This window comes from Chaetura pelagica, unplaced genomic scaffold (assembly GCF_000747805.2).
Source record: "Chaetura pelagica isolate M959 unplaced genomic scaffold, ChaPel_1.0 scaffold124, whole genome shotgun sequence".
NCBI classification, from domain to species: domain Eukaryota; kingdom Metazoa; phylum Chordata; class Aves; order Apodiformes; family Apodidae; genus Chaetura; species Chaetura pelagica.
Genome location: NW_009952891.1, coordinates 1045436 through 1064262, shown reverse-complemented (window position 1 = coordinate 1064262; position 18827 = coordinate 1045436). Strand labels below are relative to the sequence as shown.

The window sequence follows — 18827 nt, the reverse complement described above, 5'->3', positions numbered from 1 at the left end:
GGAATGCAGGTTTTATTTCTGAGAAGATCTCAGCTAGATCCAACTGAAGTGCCTGGAGAGCAACAGACCTTGGTAAATGGAAAATCCTTGGGATACAGATGCCTGCACCAAATCAGATCTCAAAACAGCATTTCTGCCTCAGTATGCACCTAACATAGCTGCCATAAAAAAGATATTTGAAGATAAATTAGAACACACAAGTCCCTTCTGTCAGCCCAGAGAAACACAATCCTTCACCAGCTCTTTGCGCAAGCTCTGGGGTTACAGGCATCCCTCAGTAATACTGGGGAACTTCCCTAGGGCTTGGAAGCATCAGAATTTATCTAGGTTAGGGGCTGAGCAGAAAAACTAGCATTTACAGCTATATAAACCACATGGAAATACCCAATGAATCCTGTTTCCTAACAGAATCACAGAACTGTCAGAGTTGGAAGGGACCTCTAGAGATCATCTGTCCAACTCCCCTGCTAAAGCAGGATTCCCCTGAAGCACATCCCACAGGGCTGCATCCTGGTGGGTTTTTAATATCTCCAGGGAAGGAGACTCCAGAACCCCCTGGGCAGTTTGTCCCAGGGCTTTGTCACCCTCACTGGAAAGAAGTTTTTCCTCATATTTAAATGGAACTTCCCCTGTTCCAGCCTGTGCCCATTGTCCCTCGTGCTGTCACTGGGCACTACTGAGCAGAGTTTGGCTCCATTCTCCTTCTGATGTCTTTAATGCATATAATTGCTCCATGGAACAGAGTTACACCATCTGGCAGAGCAGTTGCACAGAGCTGTGCAGAGCTGGCATCAGGTTTACCCAGCCACTCCCTGCAGCTACACCCTCACAAACAATCTGTGTACCTCTTTGGCATTGGTGCAGACAGACAGAGAAGGGGTGTTGGAAATATTCCCTGAAGTCTCCACTTCAATCCCATAATGTCTGGCTCAGCCAGGGCTCCCTGCCGAGGAAAGGACCTTCCAGAGCTACACATCAGGGCATGAATGTGGGAGAAGGTGACAAGCGTGAGCAAAATGTCACTAAAGCTCTTCTCTTTCTTCCTCTGCGCTCTGACTGCACCAAATCTCACAGGTAAATGGGCCTGCTCTCTCTGTCCAGTTGCCTCCTGCACTTGGTAAGATGGTTGTTTCTTTTCCCTTCAAAATGAACAGACCAAAGTTAATGGAGTATTTTAGCACTGAAAGAACATACATCACTGTTCCTGCTCAGTGCTTTCCCTGTTTATATAACCTAGAATTGTCTGTTAAACATGTATTTGCTTACAATTGTTTTGTGGGCTGTTGCAACAGATGGATTGGAGAAACAAGGAGTATAACATGTTTGGATATGACACAGGATATGTTATGTTTAGCTCAACAGTAATTTGAACCTCTCTTCCAAACTACAGCTTTCAGCATGGGTCTGTGTCCCAGGGGGAAAGCAGGGAAGTGCATCATTGCTCTTATTGCTCAGGGACCCAATTTAATTTGTATACTGGATTAAAAGATACCAGATTTTAGCTGTAGGACTTTAGGATTCAGTCCTGAGGGCTGTCCATTGTGTTTGCAGTAGGGCATGGTTGTGCAGTTACAAACATCTCTGTACATACAGCCAAGTGAGATATACTAGAGCTGAATTGTAACTTTCACTGTAGTGTGTTTGTTATTTAATTATATAACTTTCCAAGCACAAAAACTTACAATTTTTGTGTAACAGCTACACACACACACGTATACTTATGGCCACAAACACACCTTTTTCTATATTCTTTCATAATGAAAGGTAAATACTACCTCTCTCTAGAGATGCAGTTCCCTTCATTTAAAAGCAGATATCCAAACTTGTGCACCATTCCTGGGAATTTTATGCCCATAACTCCATACTCCACCACCACTGTCTTACCTGCAGTGCTGGAGACTTACTTTTCTGGCACTGAATTACAAACACTCCATGGCACTCAGTGAATAGCTGCTGTATGCTATGGCTTTGCCACAGAAGGTGGGAGACCCTGTAAAAACCAGCAGATATCTCTGTATATAACACACAATATTAGTTTTTTATATATCTTACATTTCTTGGAGAAGAGTTCTTAGGAATAGCAGAATTTGTGCCCATTCTTAATCTATTAATACTAAACAGAAACTTAAATCAGTGTGAACTTTTTTTATAGGGACACAAACACTGTCAGGCCCAGAGTTTTTCCTAATGAAAGGAATAAAGAAACATTAGTGTCTGTAGACAAAGTTTCATGGTTCAGCAAAGTGAGGTGACAGGTCTCATTGTGTCAAGAGAGCAGTCACTGGCTTTGCCAACAAACCAGGAAAGAAGTGTGCTAAGTGTGGCCAGGAAATGGAGGTTGGGCTCAACCAGATACAAAATAATCTTTGGGCCATTAAAAATTGGGTAGCCCAATTCAGAACAAGCTTCTTTTAAAATTGGTTTCTAGACAGTTTAAAATCTATTAATACTAAACAGAAACTTAAATCAGTGTGAACTTTTTTTATAGGGACACAAACACTGTCAGGCCCAGAGTTTTTCCTAATGAAAGGAATAAAGAAACATTAGTGTCTGTTGACAAAGTTTCATGGTTCAGCAAAGTGAGGTGACAGGTCTCATTGTGTCAAGAGAGCAGTCACTGGCTTTGCCAACAAACCAGGAAAGAAGTGTGCTAAGTGTGGCCAGGAAATGGAGGTTGGGCTCAACCAGATACAAAATAATCTTTGGGCCATTAAAAATTGGGTAGCCCAATTCAGAACAAGCTTCTTTTAAAATTGGTTTCTAGACAGTTTAATAAGATATTTTCAGTGTTATTGAGAAAAAAAAAAAAAACAAAACAAACAAAACCAATCAAACAAACAAAAACATTTTCAAGAAGTCCCAAAGTCAAGTGCTTAGAAAATTAGGAAACAATCCAGTGCAGCTCACCCCTGTTCAGACCTGGAATATTGTTTACATGAGTCATGTGGAAAAACTAGTATCTGATGTAACTGAGGGCTGTTACCTAATTCATATCTGCCAACTCCCAAATTGACATGGGAACCAAGAGTACAAGGAAAAGTTGTAGTAAATTACCTAAATGTTGAGAAACATGGAGAGTAAAAGAGACCAAATGGGTGTTTAAGCTGCAGAGAGGTTAATAAAGACTTTAAAAACAAAGACAAAAAGTGCCTCGACACTAGTATGGACCCCCAAGTGGAGAGAAGGGATAGAACTGCTGACAGTTCAGGTGGTGATTCTTCTGCTATCTAAATTGGCAAGGAGAAAAGCTTCTCATCCCAGAGATCTCTGACTTTTAAAGAAGAGCTGAACATTGTGTCAACAGGTCCATGTAATTTATGCCAAAGAATCGTAGAAGAGACGATCCTCTTCACATCATTAATGATTTCATAAAGATATGCATACAGATAACATTATAGGGGCAGAAAGAAGATGATGTTGTTCCAATGTTTTAGAAGAATAACCACCATTAAAACATTGCTCTTAGATTGCCAGTCTGGCTTTGAACCTGAGTAGAACAACTGACATTAACTTTGTAAACACAGCTTAAAGACAGACACTCTCCTTTAATGACAGTTAAACACTAATGGAAGATAGACCTTGATAGGTGAAATAGATGTGATTAAAAAAAATAATTAGGAAATAATCCTTAGGTAACATTGCATATATTGTGATAGAACAGTTACCTTGTTCCTGGGAGGCGTTTGAAATGACTGCTACACTGGGTTGGTTGAAACTGCTCCATCCATTCCTCCTTTCCAATGGTTCTTTGGGAACCACTCCCTGCTGAGCAGAAATAATGTCATTTTCTTGGGACTGGAAAGTGGCAGAACAGAGGTAAATCCATCCTCACACTGCAGCACAGGACATGCTGTGGGAATCCCACCTTCTGTGCTTTGGTCCAAACCCTGCAAAGGACTTTACATTAAGATGCCACAGGATAAAACCCACTAATTATCCTGTAGGTACCATCCCACATTTATGCTTTGATAATCTCAGAGTAATGCATCAATTTCATTTATAGTCTATTGAATAATTTTACTCTATTAAAAGGTACTTTGATAACAGCCTACAACATAAGGTCATTACTTACAACATTAGAATCCTGCCACATGAAAAAGGCTGTACCAGAGCTATTACCTTCTACTGTCCAGACAAGCCTGGAAAGAACTAACACATTTCTCACCCCAACATTCACTGGTACAGTCTAAAGAGAGCAACAGAATATCTATTACTTGACTTCATTAAATTGAATTGGGTGGCTCTATAAAAGTTTGACCTTTTCCTAGTGTTTTACTGATACAATAAAAAACTCTGAAGCAGTGAAAAGGCACACTGTGCCCTTCTGTAGGCAGTGCCAGCCTAACTGCTCTGTCATTTGCTCTTTGGTTCTCATTTCTTCTTCTCTGTAAAATACTTTCAAACACTGCAGTAGCAGTAGTGAAATGAAGAGTGTGTATTCCTGATACAAAGCACAGTTTTGTACTGTTCTTCCAAGGTTTTTTCTAGTACATTTATATACCTTTTTTCTGTTGTTTTTTTTTGTGTGTGTGTGTGCTTCTTTGTTTCTTCTTTTGCTGGGAATTTTAGGTGAAGACACTTTGTTTCCAGCACCTCAGAATATCTCTGTTCTTTCTACCAACATGAAACACCTCTTAACTTGGAATCCTGTGATCATCCAGGGAGAAACTGTGAGATACTCCGTTGAGTTTCAAGGGTAAATTCTGGGTTTTTGATTCTTCTTTGCTCACTTTACTTAGACTTAAAATCCTGTGTTTTCTGGATGTCTTGAGCACTATTCAGTTCACTGGCATATGAGAATTTTGAAATTCCAGCACTACTGATCACAAGTGGAGAAAAAAACCCAAAAAACCCCTTGTGCTCCAATTCTGAGACTGTTACAGGTTAACAGATGCCTGAGTAATCCAAGGTGTGCATTAAGCCCATATAGGAAAACTGCCTCTGTTCTAAGAATTTGCAAATTAGGAAGATTAGCAAGAGTTTAGAAGAGTAAAGAGATAACATTTGAGATTTATTCAGAATTCATCCTTTAAACGTTTCACATACATTACAAGACATTCCTGATACTTCTTGAGCTATGACTTATACCACAGTATGGCTTTGGATTCTGATGCACCAAGGATGATCAAGACAAGTGAGTGGGCAGGGTCTGATGCATCAACACTGATGACTGCCCCCACCTCCTACAAGACCATGCTGCATTTGGCTTGTAAATAAGCTGCCTCTGGGAGATTTTCTCTAGCTAAGACCTAAAACACACTCATACTGCTTTCATGCACTCCTAGTATGCCAGCCCAAACATACCCCAGTAGTAGTTTTACCTGGAAAGAACTAGCAAACAGCCTTTATCCACATCACAGATGCATCTCCTCTCAGAATGTTGCATTTCTCCTTTCTTTTCCTCTCTGCAGGGAGTATGAACGAGAATACACCGATGAGAGCTGGATTCCCATTGGTGAATGTTCACTTATCACAGCCACAGTGTGTAACATCACAGAGGACATCTCAGCCACTGTGGCCTATAACCTGCGTGTGAGGGCAGATGTTGGTGCTAGAAGGTCAAAGTGGGGCACCCTGAAAGGTTTCTTCAATCCCATCACAAGTGAGTCCTGCTATTTGCCTTGAGTTACATGTGCTGTGTTCACTTCTCTGAGTCCAGCGTTGAGGAACTGAAGGACACAGCCTGCAATGGGCTGCAAGGTCAGTATGGGTACATGCACAAATGCTTAAAGGAAAAAGTCATGGTAAGTTCTTCTTCTTATGCATTTTTACTGCTTACTTTCCTTTGTCTCTCCTTTCACACCTCTTAGGAAACATGGAATTCAAAGCACAGGTTCCGTGTGTGGTTCACAGACAGTCAGGGCATCAGTACTTCTGGAGTAAAACAAGCTCTGGTGTCAAAACCTTAATTGTAGATAATGATACCACATGGAAAAGACTTAAATTATTTTCCCAAAGCTATCAATTTAGCAATCTTCTTCATTTGTCAACATTCAGATAGTTGGTATCCAGGGTGCAAGCACAAAGATAAATGTAAATGCTCCTATTTGATTAGTAGCTGCATCTTGCAATGTCTGTTTGTTGGCTCATTATGCAAACATTTGTTTTTAACCTTCAAATCATACTAACCCTTTTTTGTATTATTTTGAGACATCATGTTAAGCAGATTCTCAGCTTTTATTTTAACAGCATAAAGTAGTTTCCCAGGCCTCCCATTTGTGGCACATTCATCATGAACATACCTGGATTTTATGTTCTTGTATTGCTCAGTATTAATAGTAATTCACTGAATGTAAGAGCAAATTCTATTCAGAGCATCTCTTCTGTATATTTCTATACATTGCTGTCCTTCCTTTCTTGAAAGCAAGGAGGTTGAAATCAGTTTCAGATACAAGAGTCACAAAGAATGACATAATTAGTGTAAATATGATCTCTGAGCTGCCTTTATTCTCATTTCTCAAACATACAGTGTGTAGTTCCATCCATGCTCGACTGAATCTGATCATTTCACTAACACTCCTCACAGCAGCAACCCAGGCCAAACTAAGCTTTGAATATCAAAGCAAGTATGAAGCAAATCACCTACATATTTACTTGCATACATTTGCAAAAACTTAAGCCAGAGCAGATCATCAGCCCAAGTCTACCTAAAACCATGCAGAATACTAAAAGAAAATCAGGATTCATGTGAACTGCCACAGTTATCCTGAGACCAATATTGTTTTTTTCTCCACCTTTGAATAACTGCCCAATTCCCATGAAGAAGCAGTGGTTTCACAGCTCCTGTTCTGCATGTTAATGCTAAGCTAATGCCCTTGAGCAGAAGAACTAGCCTGATCTGGTGTCTCAGCTTCTGATTGCCCAGCTGGTTCTGCTGCTGTTGATCACATGGGACCCTCACACCTGGAAAATAACTTTTCAAGTTCTGTGCAACTTAACAACTGTCAAACTCCTGTTTGCAATGCCATCAATGGTTCTTCTGCTTAAAGTCCACTACAATATCCAGATATCCAGGGAGGTAGGGTAGAGTTTCTGCCTCACTGAATCAACCAGTTGTTATTCCAGATTAATGTTACAATGCTCATGATGGCAGCTTCTCCTTCTCTCCTAGCCAGGCAAAGGAAAATTGTTTCTAAGCATTGACTCTGATGTGGCAATGGCTCTCTCTCTGTGTTGGCAGCTTCCCTGACCCCACCTCTGATAAAGGTCATAGCAGATGGGCATCATTTACTAGTGGAACTGGAATATATGGGGCCTGCCTTTCAGTTCTGTGTTCTCTATTGGAAGAAGGGCCAGGAGAGTAAGGTGAGTTTTTTTTACCCTTGGGTTTTTACCCATAATAGAGAGCCCACATACTTAGAGTGAAAGCACACAGATCCTGCCCACAGCCTGTCTGCCAGTCCCAGCTCCTGCTGTGAGGCTGGAGGACCTCCCTGAATTCACTGTGCCAAATTCCTCTGCTTTTCTCCCTCTCCTCTCATATTCATACAATCATCTCTGACACCTCCTGCTGCTATTATGTTCCTTCCTTTCCTCTCAGTAAAGCCTGAGCTAGAATGATGTTAGGACTTCTGTTCTCAGTTAGGTCCTTGCCCTATGTTCTGATGCTGTCTCTCCTGGGCCTGTGGCAGATGCAGCAGAAGGTGATGAAAGATGTCAGATCTGTGGTTCACCTGGACATCATGGAGGCAGGACCTGATTATTGTGTAAAAGCTCAGACCTACGTTGAGGCAATCAACAGGAGCAGCAGCTTCAGCCAGACACAGTGTGTGAGGGCACAAGGTAACAACCAGCCTGCCTTCCTAATCTCCCCAGGTAGTTATGTACAAGAAGGATAGTCCAGAACCCTTTGTTTCCACCCAGTATCTCCTGTCTTGTTTGCAAATGTGCTGTCCATTTGCTCCTTGGGAGAGGAATCAGAAAGGATGATTCAGGAGTGCAACTGCCTACACTCACACTGGTGTCCTTCCCTGGAATGTGCCAACCAAGTCTCTCACCAGGGTGGGTGGGAAGAGCAGCTGCAGAGGAGGCAGGCTGGCTGCACTGAGTGGCTTGTCCTCACAGTCTCTCTGAGAAGTTTTACTGCTTCTGTTGTTTCTAGGTGACAGATCCATGTGGCTGGTTACTGCCCTCATCTTCTCTGCTGGCTTTGCTGTAGCTGTTTTGACCCTGCCTTTCCTTACCTGGAAAACAAGCAAAATCTTTCAGTATTCCTGCTGCCCCATTGCTGTCCTTCCAGACACACTGGTAAGTTTTTTTTCTCTGCTTTATCAATTTTTAGTGTGTGGAGGGGCACAGGAGCAGGGGGCAGGCAGAAGAAGCAGACACATGCACAGGAAGGCTTGCTCACTCTAGTGTGATGGGCTGAGCTGCAGGGGACCAGCAGCCAGGAGCTGGCTGCACAGCTGTCACTGCCTGGGGCTTAGAGCCCAGAGCAAGATTGATGCTCCTGCTGCTTGAGGGGAAGCAGCTTGGGCAGCATGGACTGAGCCTGCCTGACCAGCTGCTCCCTGAACAAAACAGCTGTGTCACTGACAACACTGTTCCATGTCCCCTGGTACCAGCACCGAGCTTCTCAACTCCTTGGTGAGGAGAAACCAAACATCAAGGGCAGGCACGTTTATAGCTTGCTCAGGAGGGTATTTAAGTCAGCAGCTTAAATGTGCTGTCAGTTCAAGTGAGAATACAGGCAGCAGCTCTGGTGGCTGTGGGTTCCTGAGTACTGGGTGTCTGGGCAGATGTGGAGCACAGATGAGAGAAATTGTTCACGGGGGAAAGTCGAAGGCAGGCAGCCTGAGAGGGTTTGGCTGAGTACATTTGTTTTGCAGAAAGTAGCTGAGTCCCCTACCCAGCTGGTGCTGTGTGGCAGTGAAGAAGCTGAGCAATGTGATCTGATTGTGTGTGTGATACCTTCAGAAGAAGTTCTCCGGCTGTGGATTAAGGAAGCACTTTAGAGCACCAGGAAAAATAAACAGCCTGTGGAAACAGATCTTCTAAGCAGGGCTGGCAGATTGTGTCCCAGTCACTTTCCCAGAGTGCCAATAAGTAACTTGCTTCTTTTGTGTCTAAAAGCTGCTGCAATCCAAGGTGGTGTGCATGATGAGCGTGTGGCTTGCTCTGGTCACCTCCATAGCATCTTCATCCACCTACATAAAATGCAAGTAAACATCACAGGTAAACAATGCTAGATTCTGTACTTTCCCTTCATACCCACACCCATGACCAGACATGAGTTAACCTTTACCTGCCAGCCATACAGATGATCCAAAGGCAAATTCCACCCTTCAGCCCCTGTGATTTCACCAAAGTAATAGCAACAAGTGCCTTGGTTCCAAAACATTTCGTCCTCAGTATTTTTGCCACACTTTTTAAAAAGAAATTGAGCAACAAATAGGAGCTTCATATATGTGGCTAAATCATCTAGAATGAATAAGGGAAAAAAAAAAATGCTTTTAGGGCTTTAGGCCCTGACCTGCGGTTACACTTAGTGAAAAAGGTGCTGACAGTGACTAGACACAACATAACAATTTGCTGTATGTGACAGATAACAAGGTATGGTTAGCTCCCCAAAGCTTCTGGGGAGCTGAGCTTTGCCAGACCAGCAGCATCACTAACAGTATACGGCCAAGACCACCTTAGCAAGGCTGTAAAAAATACAAAAGCTGGATATGCATGAAGGAAAACCAGAACCTTTGAGGCAAAAGATAATGAGGGCTGAATTGTTTAAATGAGAGGTGACTAGTGTGGAGAAAGGTAAGGAAGGGACAGAGAAATTTGGGATCAAGAAGTGGGAAAAGGGGCAAAAAGATGTGTAAATCCTGTAGGCAGGATTGTTCAGGGTGCCTGCTGGACACCTCTGTGGTTCATCACCGCATCTTTCTTAAAGAATGTGCCTTTTAAAATTTCATTCTTGCAATCTTGCCTCCGGCCACCAGGTGCCAACAAAGCACCGCAAAAAAAGTAGAAACTACTCAGGACTATTCTGTGCCCACACCCCAGCCCCTGGCTAGAACCTCACTTTCCTCTTGCAGCCCAGTTGCTTGTTTTATTCCTGCCCTGCTTGCTTCTGGATGGTCAATATTAAGATAGAGTGCTTTGGTGTTAAATAGTAGGAGTGTTACTGCTGAATCGTAGGAAATGATGTGGTGAGAAATCCTGTGCAAGTCTGAGCAGTGAAGACTGGGGGTTGATTTTCATGGTTGTGAACCATAAATTAAGAAATGCCAAGCTGCAAACACCCTTAGGATGGTGGGCTCAGACAAGGAGAAGATGTGGGAGCAAAGAGGAGAAGGGCATGTGCAGGGGCTGATATGGCAAGTACTGAAGGGCCCAGCAGGTCTCTGTAGGAAATGATGTGGTGAGAAATCCTGTGCAAGTCTGAGCAGTGAAGACTGGGGGTTGATTTTCATGGTTGTGAACCATAAATTAAGAAATGCCAAGCTGCAAACACCCTTAGGATGGTGGGCTCAGACAAGGAGAAGATGTGGGAGCAAAGAGGAGAAGGGCATGTGCAGGGGCTGATATGGCAAGTACTGAAGGGCCCAGCAGGTCTCTTGCATAGTGAAGGACTTGAAAAAAAAAAAAATTCTAGTTGCATATTAAGCTTCCGTTTCTTTCTCATTTGCAATAAGATTTTTTCATCTTTTTTCATTGCCAGTAAAGTGGTTAAACACTTGTACAAAACTGCCCAGGCAATGTTAAACAAAAGAAACATCTGAAAAATTTCTTACAACAGGGAGATGGCAGGGAATTGCTTAAGTGCCCCTGCCATCTTAGCAAGACCATATTCAATTTGTATCAAGGTATTCCAGTTTGTGGAGACTTGAGATGTTGATTAAAAGTCCCTGAAAAGCTTCTTACTTTGAACTATGGGCTGCATTTTTTAAAGCCTGAAAATGTTGGTATAGAGCAAGAGCAATTCCTTTGCCATCCATGTACACAGTGGCATGCTGGTATTGGCAGCAGCAGCTGCCATCAGCCCCTCTCTTTAGTTAATTTCTGTGCATTGCAAGAGTTAACTCTGCCTCAGCAGTCATGGCAACAGCTGCCTTTGGTGACTGATTTTTCTCCCATGACCATGATGCTACATTTCAAAGAAAGACCAGGCAGGTAATGGCAGCAAAGAGCAATGTGCACTGGTGAACTTTGCTCTGCTTCTCTCCACTGATGTGGTACTAAGTGGTTGCATTTCTTTCAAAATACACTTCTTTTTTAGTTTCCTCAGAAAAGGGCACATGAAAATAAAGCACAAAGTTCCATAACCTTTTTAGTGAATTTCTTTCCATGCTGTGTATAACCTGTGGGATACAGTTTCAAAAACACATTTTCCTGAAGACTTTGTAAGAACAGAAGAAATATTGATAAGACTGGTGCTCAAAGACAAAATTATGCAGCCTATTAAATGCAGAGCAGCATAAAAACTGTTGCTTTAAGTGTTCATATGAACACTTTAAAAGAGTTGCATGATATTACTGGGTTGACAAGACAGCAAGGAAGCAAATTATCTGCTTCATGAAACTGTCTAGAATACAGCTTAATTTTTCCTGTGAAGTGTATTTCCTTAAAAGTATATTACTGTTGGCAATTTTTAAAAGCTGATATTAATATACAATAATTTCACTGTCCAGTCAAACTGAGATCTTCAATTTGAAAAATTACCACTTCTCTGCTTTACCACAGTATGTTTTGTCCCTTTAAAAATTACCTTTTTTCTTACAAAATCAAAAAGAAATTAAAATCACTACTTTAACTACAAATCAACTCAATTTCTTGAGAAGGTAGCTCTGTGTCTCGCAAATTAAGTGCTACAAGGATAATAAACACCCAAACCACTGCAGATAAAGATGTTTACTGCTTAAAGAGTTCATGTACAGATAATTCTGTTGCTATTAAAGTACAAAACTGCAGAAATAAAATTACAGTTCAGGTCCCTTGTGGTACTCAATAAATGGAACTATAAAAAAATTCAGAAATTACTAAATCAAAGTATAAGGGAATTAGAACATGGCAAGGTTAAGTGAAATTGTCAAAAAATATAATGCACATGGAGCCTTAATTTGGTTTCATTTCAGTGGATGGGCTATAATTTAGCTATTAGTACAGAAATGGCTACTTTTGAGGAGTTTAATGTTGGTGATTTGCTCACATCAAACACAGACCTTTGTTAACAGCCAAGGACATGCTCTCCTGGTGCAGGCCAGCAAAGACATCCTTCCCCAAAGAAATCCTGTTCAGCCCTGCAGCCTTCAGTCCCACAGTGAAGTTTGACAGGAGCTTGCACTTTCTTTGCAGATCTTCAGACTGGAAAAAAACAGAGGAAACTGTCAGTCTGAGCTTTCCTGGTGCAGCTGTGTTTAACAGTGTTCACAGATAACTTTTCCCACCCCAAAGGCTGCTGTGCCACCCCAGAGTCTGTCATTCCTCACCACTGACCCAGAAGAGTGGTGACTCTGCCAGGTGAGGTGAGCTGGCTGTGGGCAGCATGGTGGGCAGGGTTGTCATCTCCCAACAAGCTGTCATCTCCCGTAGACCCCACACAAGAAAGTCCAAGGTCAATGACTGGGATCAGGACCAGGCACTGAACAAGCCTGCAGTGATAAGGCGGGTGGGTCAGGACTGGGCCATCAAACATGGCCAGGAAGAGACCTCAGGAGGTATCTAGCCCAACCTTCTGCTCCAAGCAGCATCAGCTCTCATGTCACACGAGCCTGGGCTTGGAAATCTCCAAAAGTGGGAACAGCACAACCTCTCTCAGCAACCTATTCACCTTGGCTGCCCTCACAGTGAAAAAATGTCTCCTTCAGTCTGGACACTTGCTTTCTACTGGGGATAACATTCAACATGTCAGAGCTCCCAGTAGTTTCATCTAGGTTCGAAGTTAACTTTGAGTGTGAGGTTAGATCAAAAGACCTCTTGATAGCCCCTCCAACCACAAATATTCTACAATTCACAACTGGTAGAACTATTTTAACTGAATGTTCTGTGTCTCTATCCAACTCTGCAGTCTGTTATGGCTGTTACATGGACATAGGCAGAACGTTATATGCAGACTTCTGTGAATCCCAAATGGTTTGGAAACAACCAGTAGAGCTTATGGTGGAGAAAATGAGGATCTCTTCAAAGATGCACACAATCTTAGAAACCAAGTGGAGAAGCGAACTGTTCCTTACCTGAGACCTTACAGAAGACTGAGAATAGAAAGGACTTTTCCCCATCCAAAACTCAGTCAAGGAAGGGGCTGGAAAGTGTAAATATTCCTGATAAGCTGTGAGTCTGGAAATCAAACCCCAGACTCCCAAGCTGAGCAGACAGTCCTTATGCTACTGCTGAACTTCTTCCCTCCTGCAGCTTCATTCCCATTTAAGTTCCCAGGAGATTTATTACATATTTCCTTTGAACAGTTGCTTTTTCATTTCGCCCCCCTACTGAGGCCAGAGAGTTCACATAGACCTGTGAAAGTGGTCTTTGATACAAACCAGTTGCAGCTCTCTACTTTTTAACATATTGCAGTTTTCAAACTCACCACCCACTTTTCAGATGGAATCCCTGTATGTACATACAATCCCTATCTGATCACTGCTGTGCTTTCATTCTGTTAAGTAGTGTCCTGCTCATCCTCCAGGTTGCTCATCTATCTCATCCCTCCTGCTGATATCCAGACAGGTTGATGGCTCACGTTTCCCCTCTCTTTGCCAAGTCCTGGCCTTAACTCTCTCCTCTGCCATCTGGTACAAATTCATTGTTAATTTTGACATTGCTCCCATCATTCTGATGGGTTTGGTGCTACCTCAGATGTCCTGCAGTTTAGATGTCTCTCACCATGACACTAGGTGCCATTAGGGGATAGTCTTACTCAGGCCTTCCCAGCTTCTCATAACGTCCATACAGTTTGGCATTTTCTTAGTCACTTCTGCATAATCATTGATTTTTCTTCCAATATACTATGAAATACTGTCCCCTGCTAGGCACAAGCTTTCTGAGCACCAGGCTGTCATCTACTTTTGGACCTTTTCTCTTCCACTTGGAACAGTTAGGCAATTACCTACCTTTGCTATGAAAAGCCATGTTTTCTTCTCTGTTTTGCTTTTGTTTCTTGGCCTTCTACTATCTTCCCAGAAGAAAAGGCATCTGCTGAAATTGAGATTTGGAACCAGCACGTTTAAAATCTGCTTGCTGCATGTATAAATTTGCTATGTTCTGTCTCAATGCAGACTGAATGCAGTATATTGTGAAACTCAGCTTTAGCTTCTAAAGCCAGCCTGACTGTCCTGCCTTCCTGTGGTTGCCTAACTTTGCACTCATCTTCACAATCACTACCCTGCTTGCATTTATCTCTGAGCCAGCAGCACTACTTGGGCACATGAGCACAGCCTAAGGGCTCTTGATCCATTGGCTTGGAATACACCCTCAGTGAGAGAATATATGTTCATTCCCTGCAAGTCATACTGGCACCACTAAAAAGCCATCCCCACACCTAAACAGCCTTTCCTGCTCTGGTGAAGTCTACTTTCCCACACACATTTTGTACAGGGTACAATTTCTGCAGAGAATATACAGAAACATGAAACCCAGGATGCAGAGGTTTCTCAGACAGCTCTAGACACTCCTTTTTGAACTAAAATCTCTGCCAAATCATACCAGTGATAATGCCTGGGCCTATGGATGAACCCTAATTATGGGAATGAAATACATGGATGTACAAATTAGCAACATTATTCTTCACATAAATGACACCAAATGGACACAGTCTACTCCTTTGTCAGGTAGAAACTGAAAACTACAGTCATTTAAACATTCCAGACTCTGTTCCTATAAATATATTGATAATAAAAGGCAAAAATGTCTTTAAAAATAAATAAAAAAGGAAAGGGCAAAGTGGTACCTGAGAGGAGTTACAATGCTATTTCAGTGTTTGAGTCTCTATTGAGGAAACAGTCAAATTTTCATTAAATCCACCTCAAATTCAACTTGCTTTGTTACCAGGGCTAAAATGTAATGTTTCTGAGATCTGTATGATCTCAAATGATTTAGATCAACTCTTGTAGCACCAGTTTAAGTCTAGCAGTGTTTCAGCAAATGGGAGTGGTATAACAAAATTAATCTGTACTTTTTGGATTAGGCACCTCCAAAGGCACATATCCCCCTCCAAAGGGATCTAAACACATATCTTTACACATAGGTGGAAATCAGATGCCTGGGTTATAAAAGAAAATGTTTGTGTACTGGGCCCTTTGATGTTTCTCAGCATTGCTGTCTGTTGTGGCTACCTTTGCTTTGGGGCTACCACTTCACCAGAGTCTACAAATACTGAAAGGCTCACAAGTTGCCAGGAGGGCTTTGATGTTCAGGAATGCTTCCTTAATTGTAGCAATAGAGAATGTGAATTCTGCTTCTAGAATTCTTAAGTGAACCTGTAACTTCTTGTAACAATTTAAACATATCAGGATCAACAGGATTGTACAGCTCAGCCTGTGGGCTGGGAGTGCTCAGCACAGCTGCTAAACACAGACTATTTTGGGACAGAGGGCTGTGAAAAAAATGAAAGATGAGGTGAAACCAGCAAATGGTAGCCTGGGTATGGAATGGGAAGGAGATAAACTACACAGAGTTGATTAGCATACATGGTAGCGATCTGAGACAATTGTGGGGAGCATTTCCATCCCAACCCTCATTCCAAGGGTCAAAGTCAATCCTGTTGAAAGACTGAGGTGAGGAAAAATTTGCCATTTTGCTGAACAGAGCAGGGACAGGGGAAGGATATTAAGGGCACACGTAAAATTTGTATTTATCATGGTAAAGAGAACAGGGAAAATAGCTATGCAGATCTCCATGTCAAAGGAGGAAGATTCTGACTATAAAAGGAGATTCTGAACCATTCAGAAGATGAATGAATGGAACAAGAGCTGCAGAAGAAAAGGAAATATGAGCTACCAGGAGGTGTCCAACCCAAGGTGGAAGGAGAAGTCAGGAAGACCAGTCCAGTGCCATTGGGAAAAGACAATACAAACATATGAGGAAGCTCAGGAGGACAAATTTGTAAGAAATTAAAATGTAAAGAAAAGCTATAGGGGTTTAAAAATTATTATTATAAACCAGCATATAACCCCAGGCAGTTGACACTACTGGTATCAGATAAATAACCAGCCTACCCAAATCACCACCAGAGGACCAAGAAGTAGGATTTCTTCTCATTTTAGTGAACGTTGCTTCTGTTTCCCACTACTGAAAAACACTGCCTGATTGAATGGGTTCTTTTGCAAATGCTATCATTATTTTAAATCCTCTGGGTCAAATTCATTTTGTTCTCAAGTAAATACTGAGTAATAACAATTTACAATGTTCTGATAAGAAACAGTACAGGAAAGGGGTTTATCTATAACCAGTGAAGGTACTTTTTCTCACAACAACAGAGAAACGCTATTGCTGCAAAAAGGATTTTAAAGGTTCTTGTAACCAGTATGAAACCTACTTCTCTATAGCATTCAAACCCTTCTGCTTTACTATTAAAGATAATGCCACATAAATACAACTTAATCCAGGCATCTGAACTGCCTTCTGCAACCCATGTATGATCTTTCCATTTTTATACACAACAAATCTGATGAACAGATTTTATGAAGAGAAATAATTGGGAGCATTACAGTGTGAGTATGGCACAGACTGGTTCCCTTCCTTTCAAGTAATCCCAACATATACAGCCAGAGGTGTCTAATAAATATTAAAAAAAAAACAACAAACCCAAACAAATAACAAAAAACAAACTTACTTCTGTTAGGAAAAAAAAAACAGTGTTAACAAAAAAAACCCTGACCTTGAGCATATTTTACTTTGTGCTGAATATTTTTAAATGCTAAAGATTCTAAAAGTTCTGTACCACAAAAATAAAACAAATTTCTGCTTTATTTTGCTTTTCTTTATATATAAATATGTGTATATATACACATACTGCCATCACCTCTCTTCTCAACAGCTCTGTCAGCACGTAAAACAAGAATAAACACAATAAGGAGGAACATAAATAGAAATATCTGTTAGGATTAGGAGTAAAAACAAAATCTGAAAATATTTAGGACAAAATTATCACAGATAACCAAACTCTTGGATGCTCATCCCTCAGGGAGATGGGCACAGGGAGAAACACAGTGTGCAGGAGTTGGTGCTGGGACCAGAAAACACAAGCCACAGAGCAGTAGGTGGCAAAGATTTGCGAGAAAAGACCTGCAAAGCCCTGTATTCACACATGGAAAAGTGTTGTGATTCAGATGCTGACAGTCACTTGAAAGACAATCCTGAAGGAGACCACTAGCTTTCTTGTGAAGTCATCCTGTCAAAGTTTAAATTGCTTTGGTAATTCCTCTAAGCAGGTAGATAAGCCTGAGGACATACAAAACCATTCCTAAGTGGAATGTCCTGCGACATAAAAATAATTGAAGTAATAATCCTGTGGTCCTCTAAATAGCCACTTTCCATATTTCTTGCACACAATCAGAATCAAGCAAATAATGCTGATTATTTGGTTCAGGATGAAATGCAGAAAGGAGTGGGACATGGAGAGATGTGGTACAATTCCAATAGCATGAGGAAGACTGTGCACAGAGGCACTCTGCTAGCACAGACTGCTGGATAAATCTGACACTGAGAAGGTTGTCCTCACTGTGTGCCTGCAGGAATGGGCAAAATGAAGGCCACTTAGGTGGAGAAGTGTCTGCAGTACAAAGCTGTATCACTAACCTTGCAAAGTTATTGTTCTCACGGAGCAGCATTTCCTTGTAACTTTCTCATTTATTTATAAACAAGAAAATGGCTAAAGCCAAGTGAGTCTGTATAAATACTGAAAAATCTCAAACTGTTGGAACCAGAAATGCAGGACAGGCACAAAAGAGGCAAAAGAGAGAGTCCTACAGGTACCTGTGAGGCAGGAAGGTGGCCCTGAAGTCTTGTGGGATGGCTTGCTAAGGAGAAACTCTACCCAGTCTTTCTAGGATTCTTTCAGAAGCTGGAGAAACTACCACCACATTTCATGTCTGCAGGCAGTAAAGGCACAGAATGAGCACTGCATGTTGAGTCAATGTGCTGAGTACAGGGGATGGGATGGGAACACTGTCCCACTGTATGAACCTGTGTGGCTGTATGGTTATTCCCAGGGCTTGCTGGAAACCTATTGCTGGACTGCTCTGACAGGCCACAACCATCCCCTGTGGCCCTTGCAAGGGAGTCCAAACAAGCCTGGAAGGAAATATCACTCAGTTCAAAGCCCAGGAGGTCTGTGCAACTTTTTCACCACAAAAAATTACATTCATGTACTAAGGACACAAAACTGTTTTGTGACAAATGTGGCCAACCTCAGCACTCAGATACAAGGTCATACAGGTTGTACCACCACCACCAGGTGCCCTGGTCTTCTCACAGCACTCAGTATTCACCAGATATCTCTGAACAACATGGGAACAGGTTATAAACTCTATGAGTCAGCCAACTAACAAGATAGGACAATACACTTCTCTTTGAAAATGGTGCTCCCTGCTCTCACAGCATCTGGCAAGGAAAGGCCAATTAATTCTCTACATCTGCACAACCAGGACCTACAAAACTTATGAGAGACCCACTTCAAACAGAACATCTGCATGGGTTCTGTCTGGAAATGAAAGCCTGAGAAAGGGGTCCCACTTGGTCTTCTGAAAGACCCGGGTTTCATGTGTAACACACTAAATTCCTTGGGGGCTTTGCTGCCTGGCAGAGCAAGCCTCTGAAGACAGAAAATTACACCAGGATGCTGACAGCAGAATCAAACCCCTGAGATAGTACTCGCCAGCTCAGAGCAGAAAAGA

At 42.0% G+C, this 18827-nt stretch overlaps 1 protein-coding gene across 1 annotated transcript; it reads left to right on the top strand.

Moving 5' to 3' along the window:
* Positions 1 to 1016: 1016 nt before the first annotated feature.
* Positions 1017 to 8954, top strand: IL20RB (interleukin 20 receptor beta). The gene is made up of 7 exons (XM_009995495.1): positions 1017 to 1074; positions 4570 to 4696; positions 5412 to 5602; positions 7181 to 7305; positions 7632 to 7782; positions 8102 to 8247; positions 8829 to 8954. The coding sequence occupies exons 1-7, from the start codon at positions 1017 to 1019 to the stop codon at positions 8952 to 8954; spliced, it is 924 nt and encodes a 307-aa protein (XP_009993797.1).
* The last annotated feature ends 9873 nt before the right edge of the window (positions 8955 to 18827 follow it).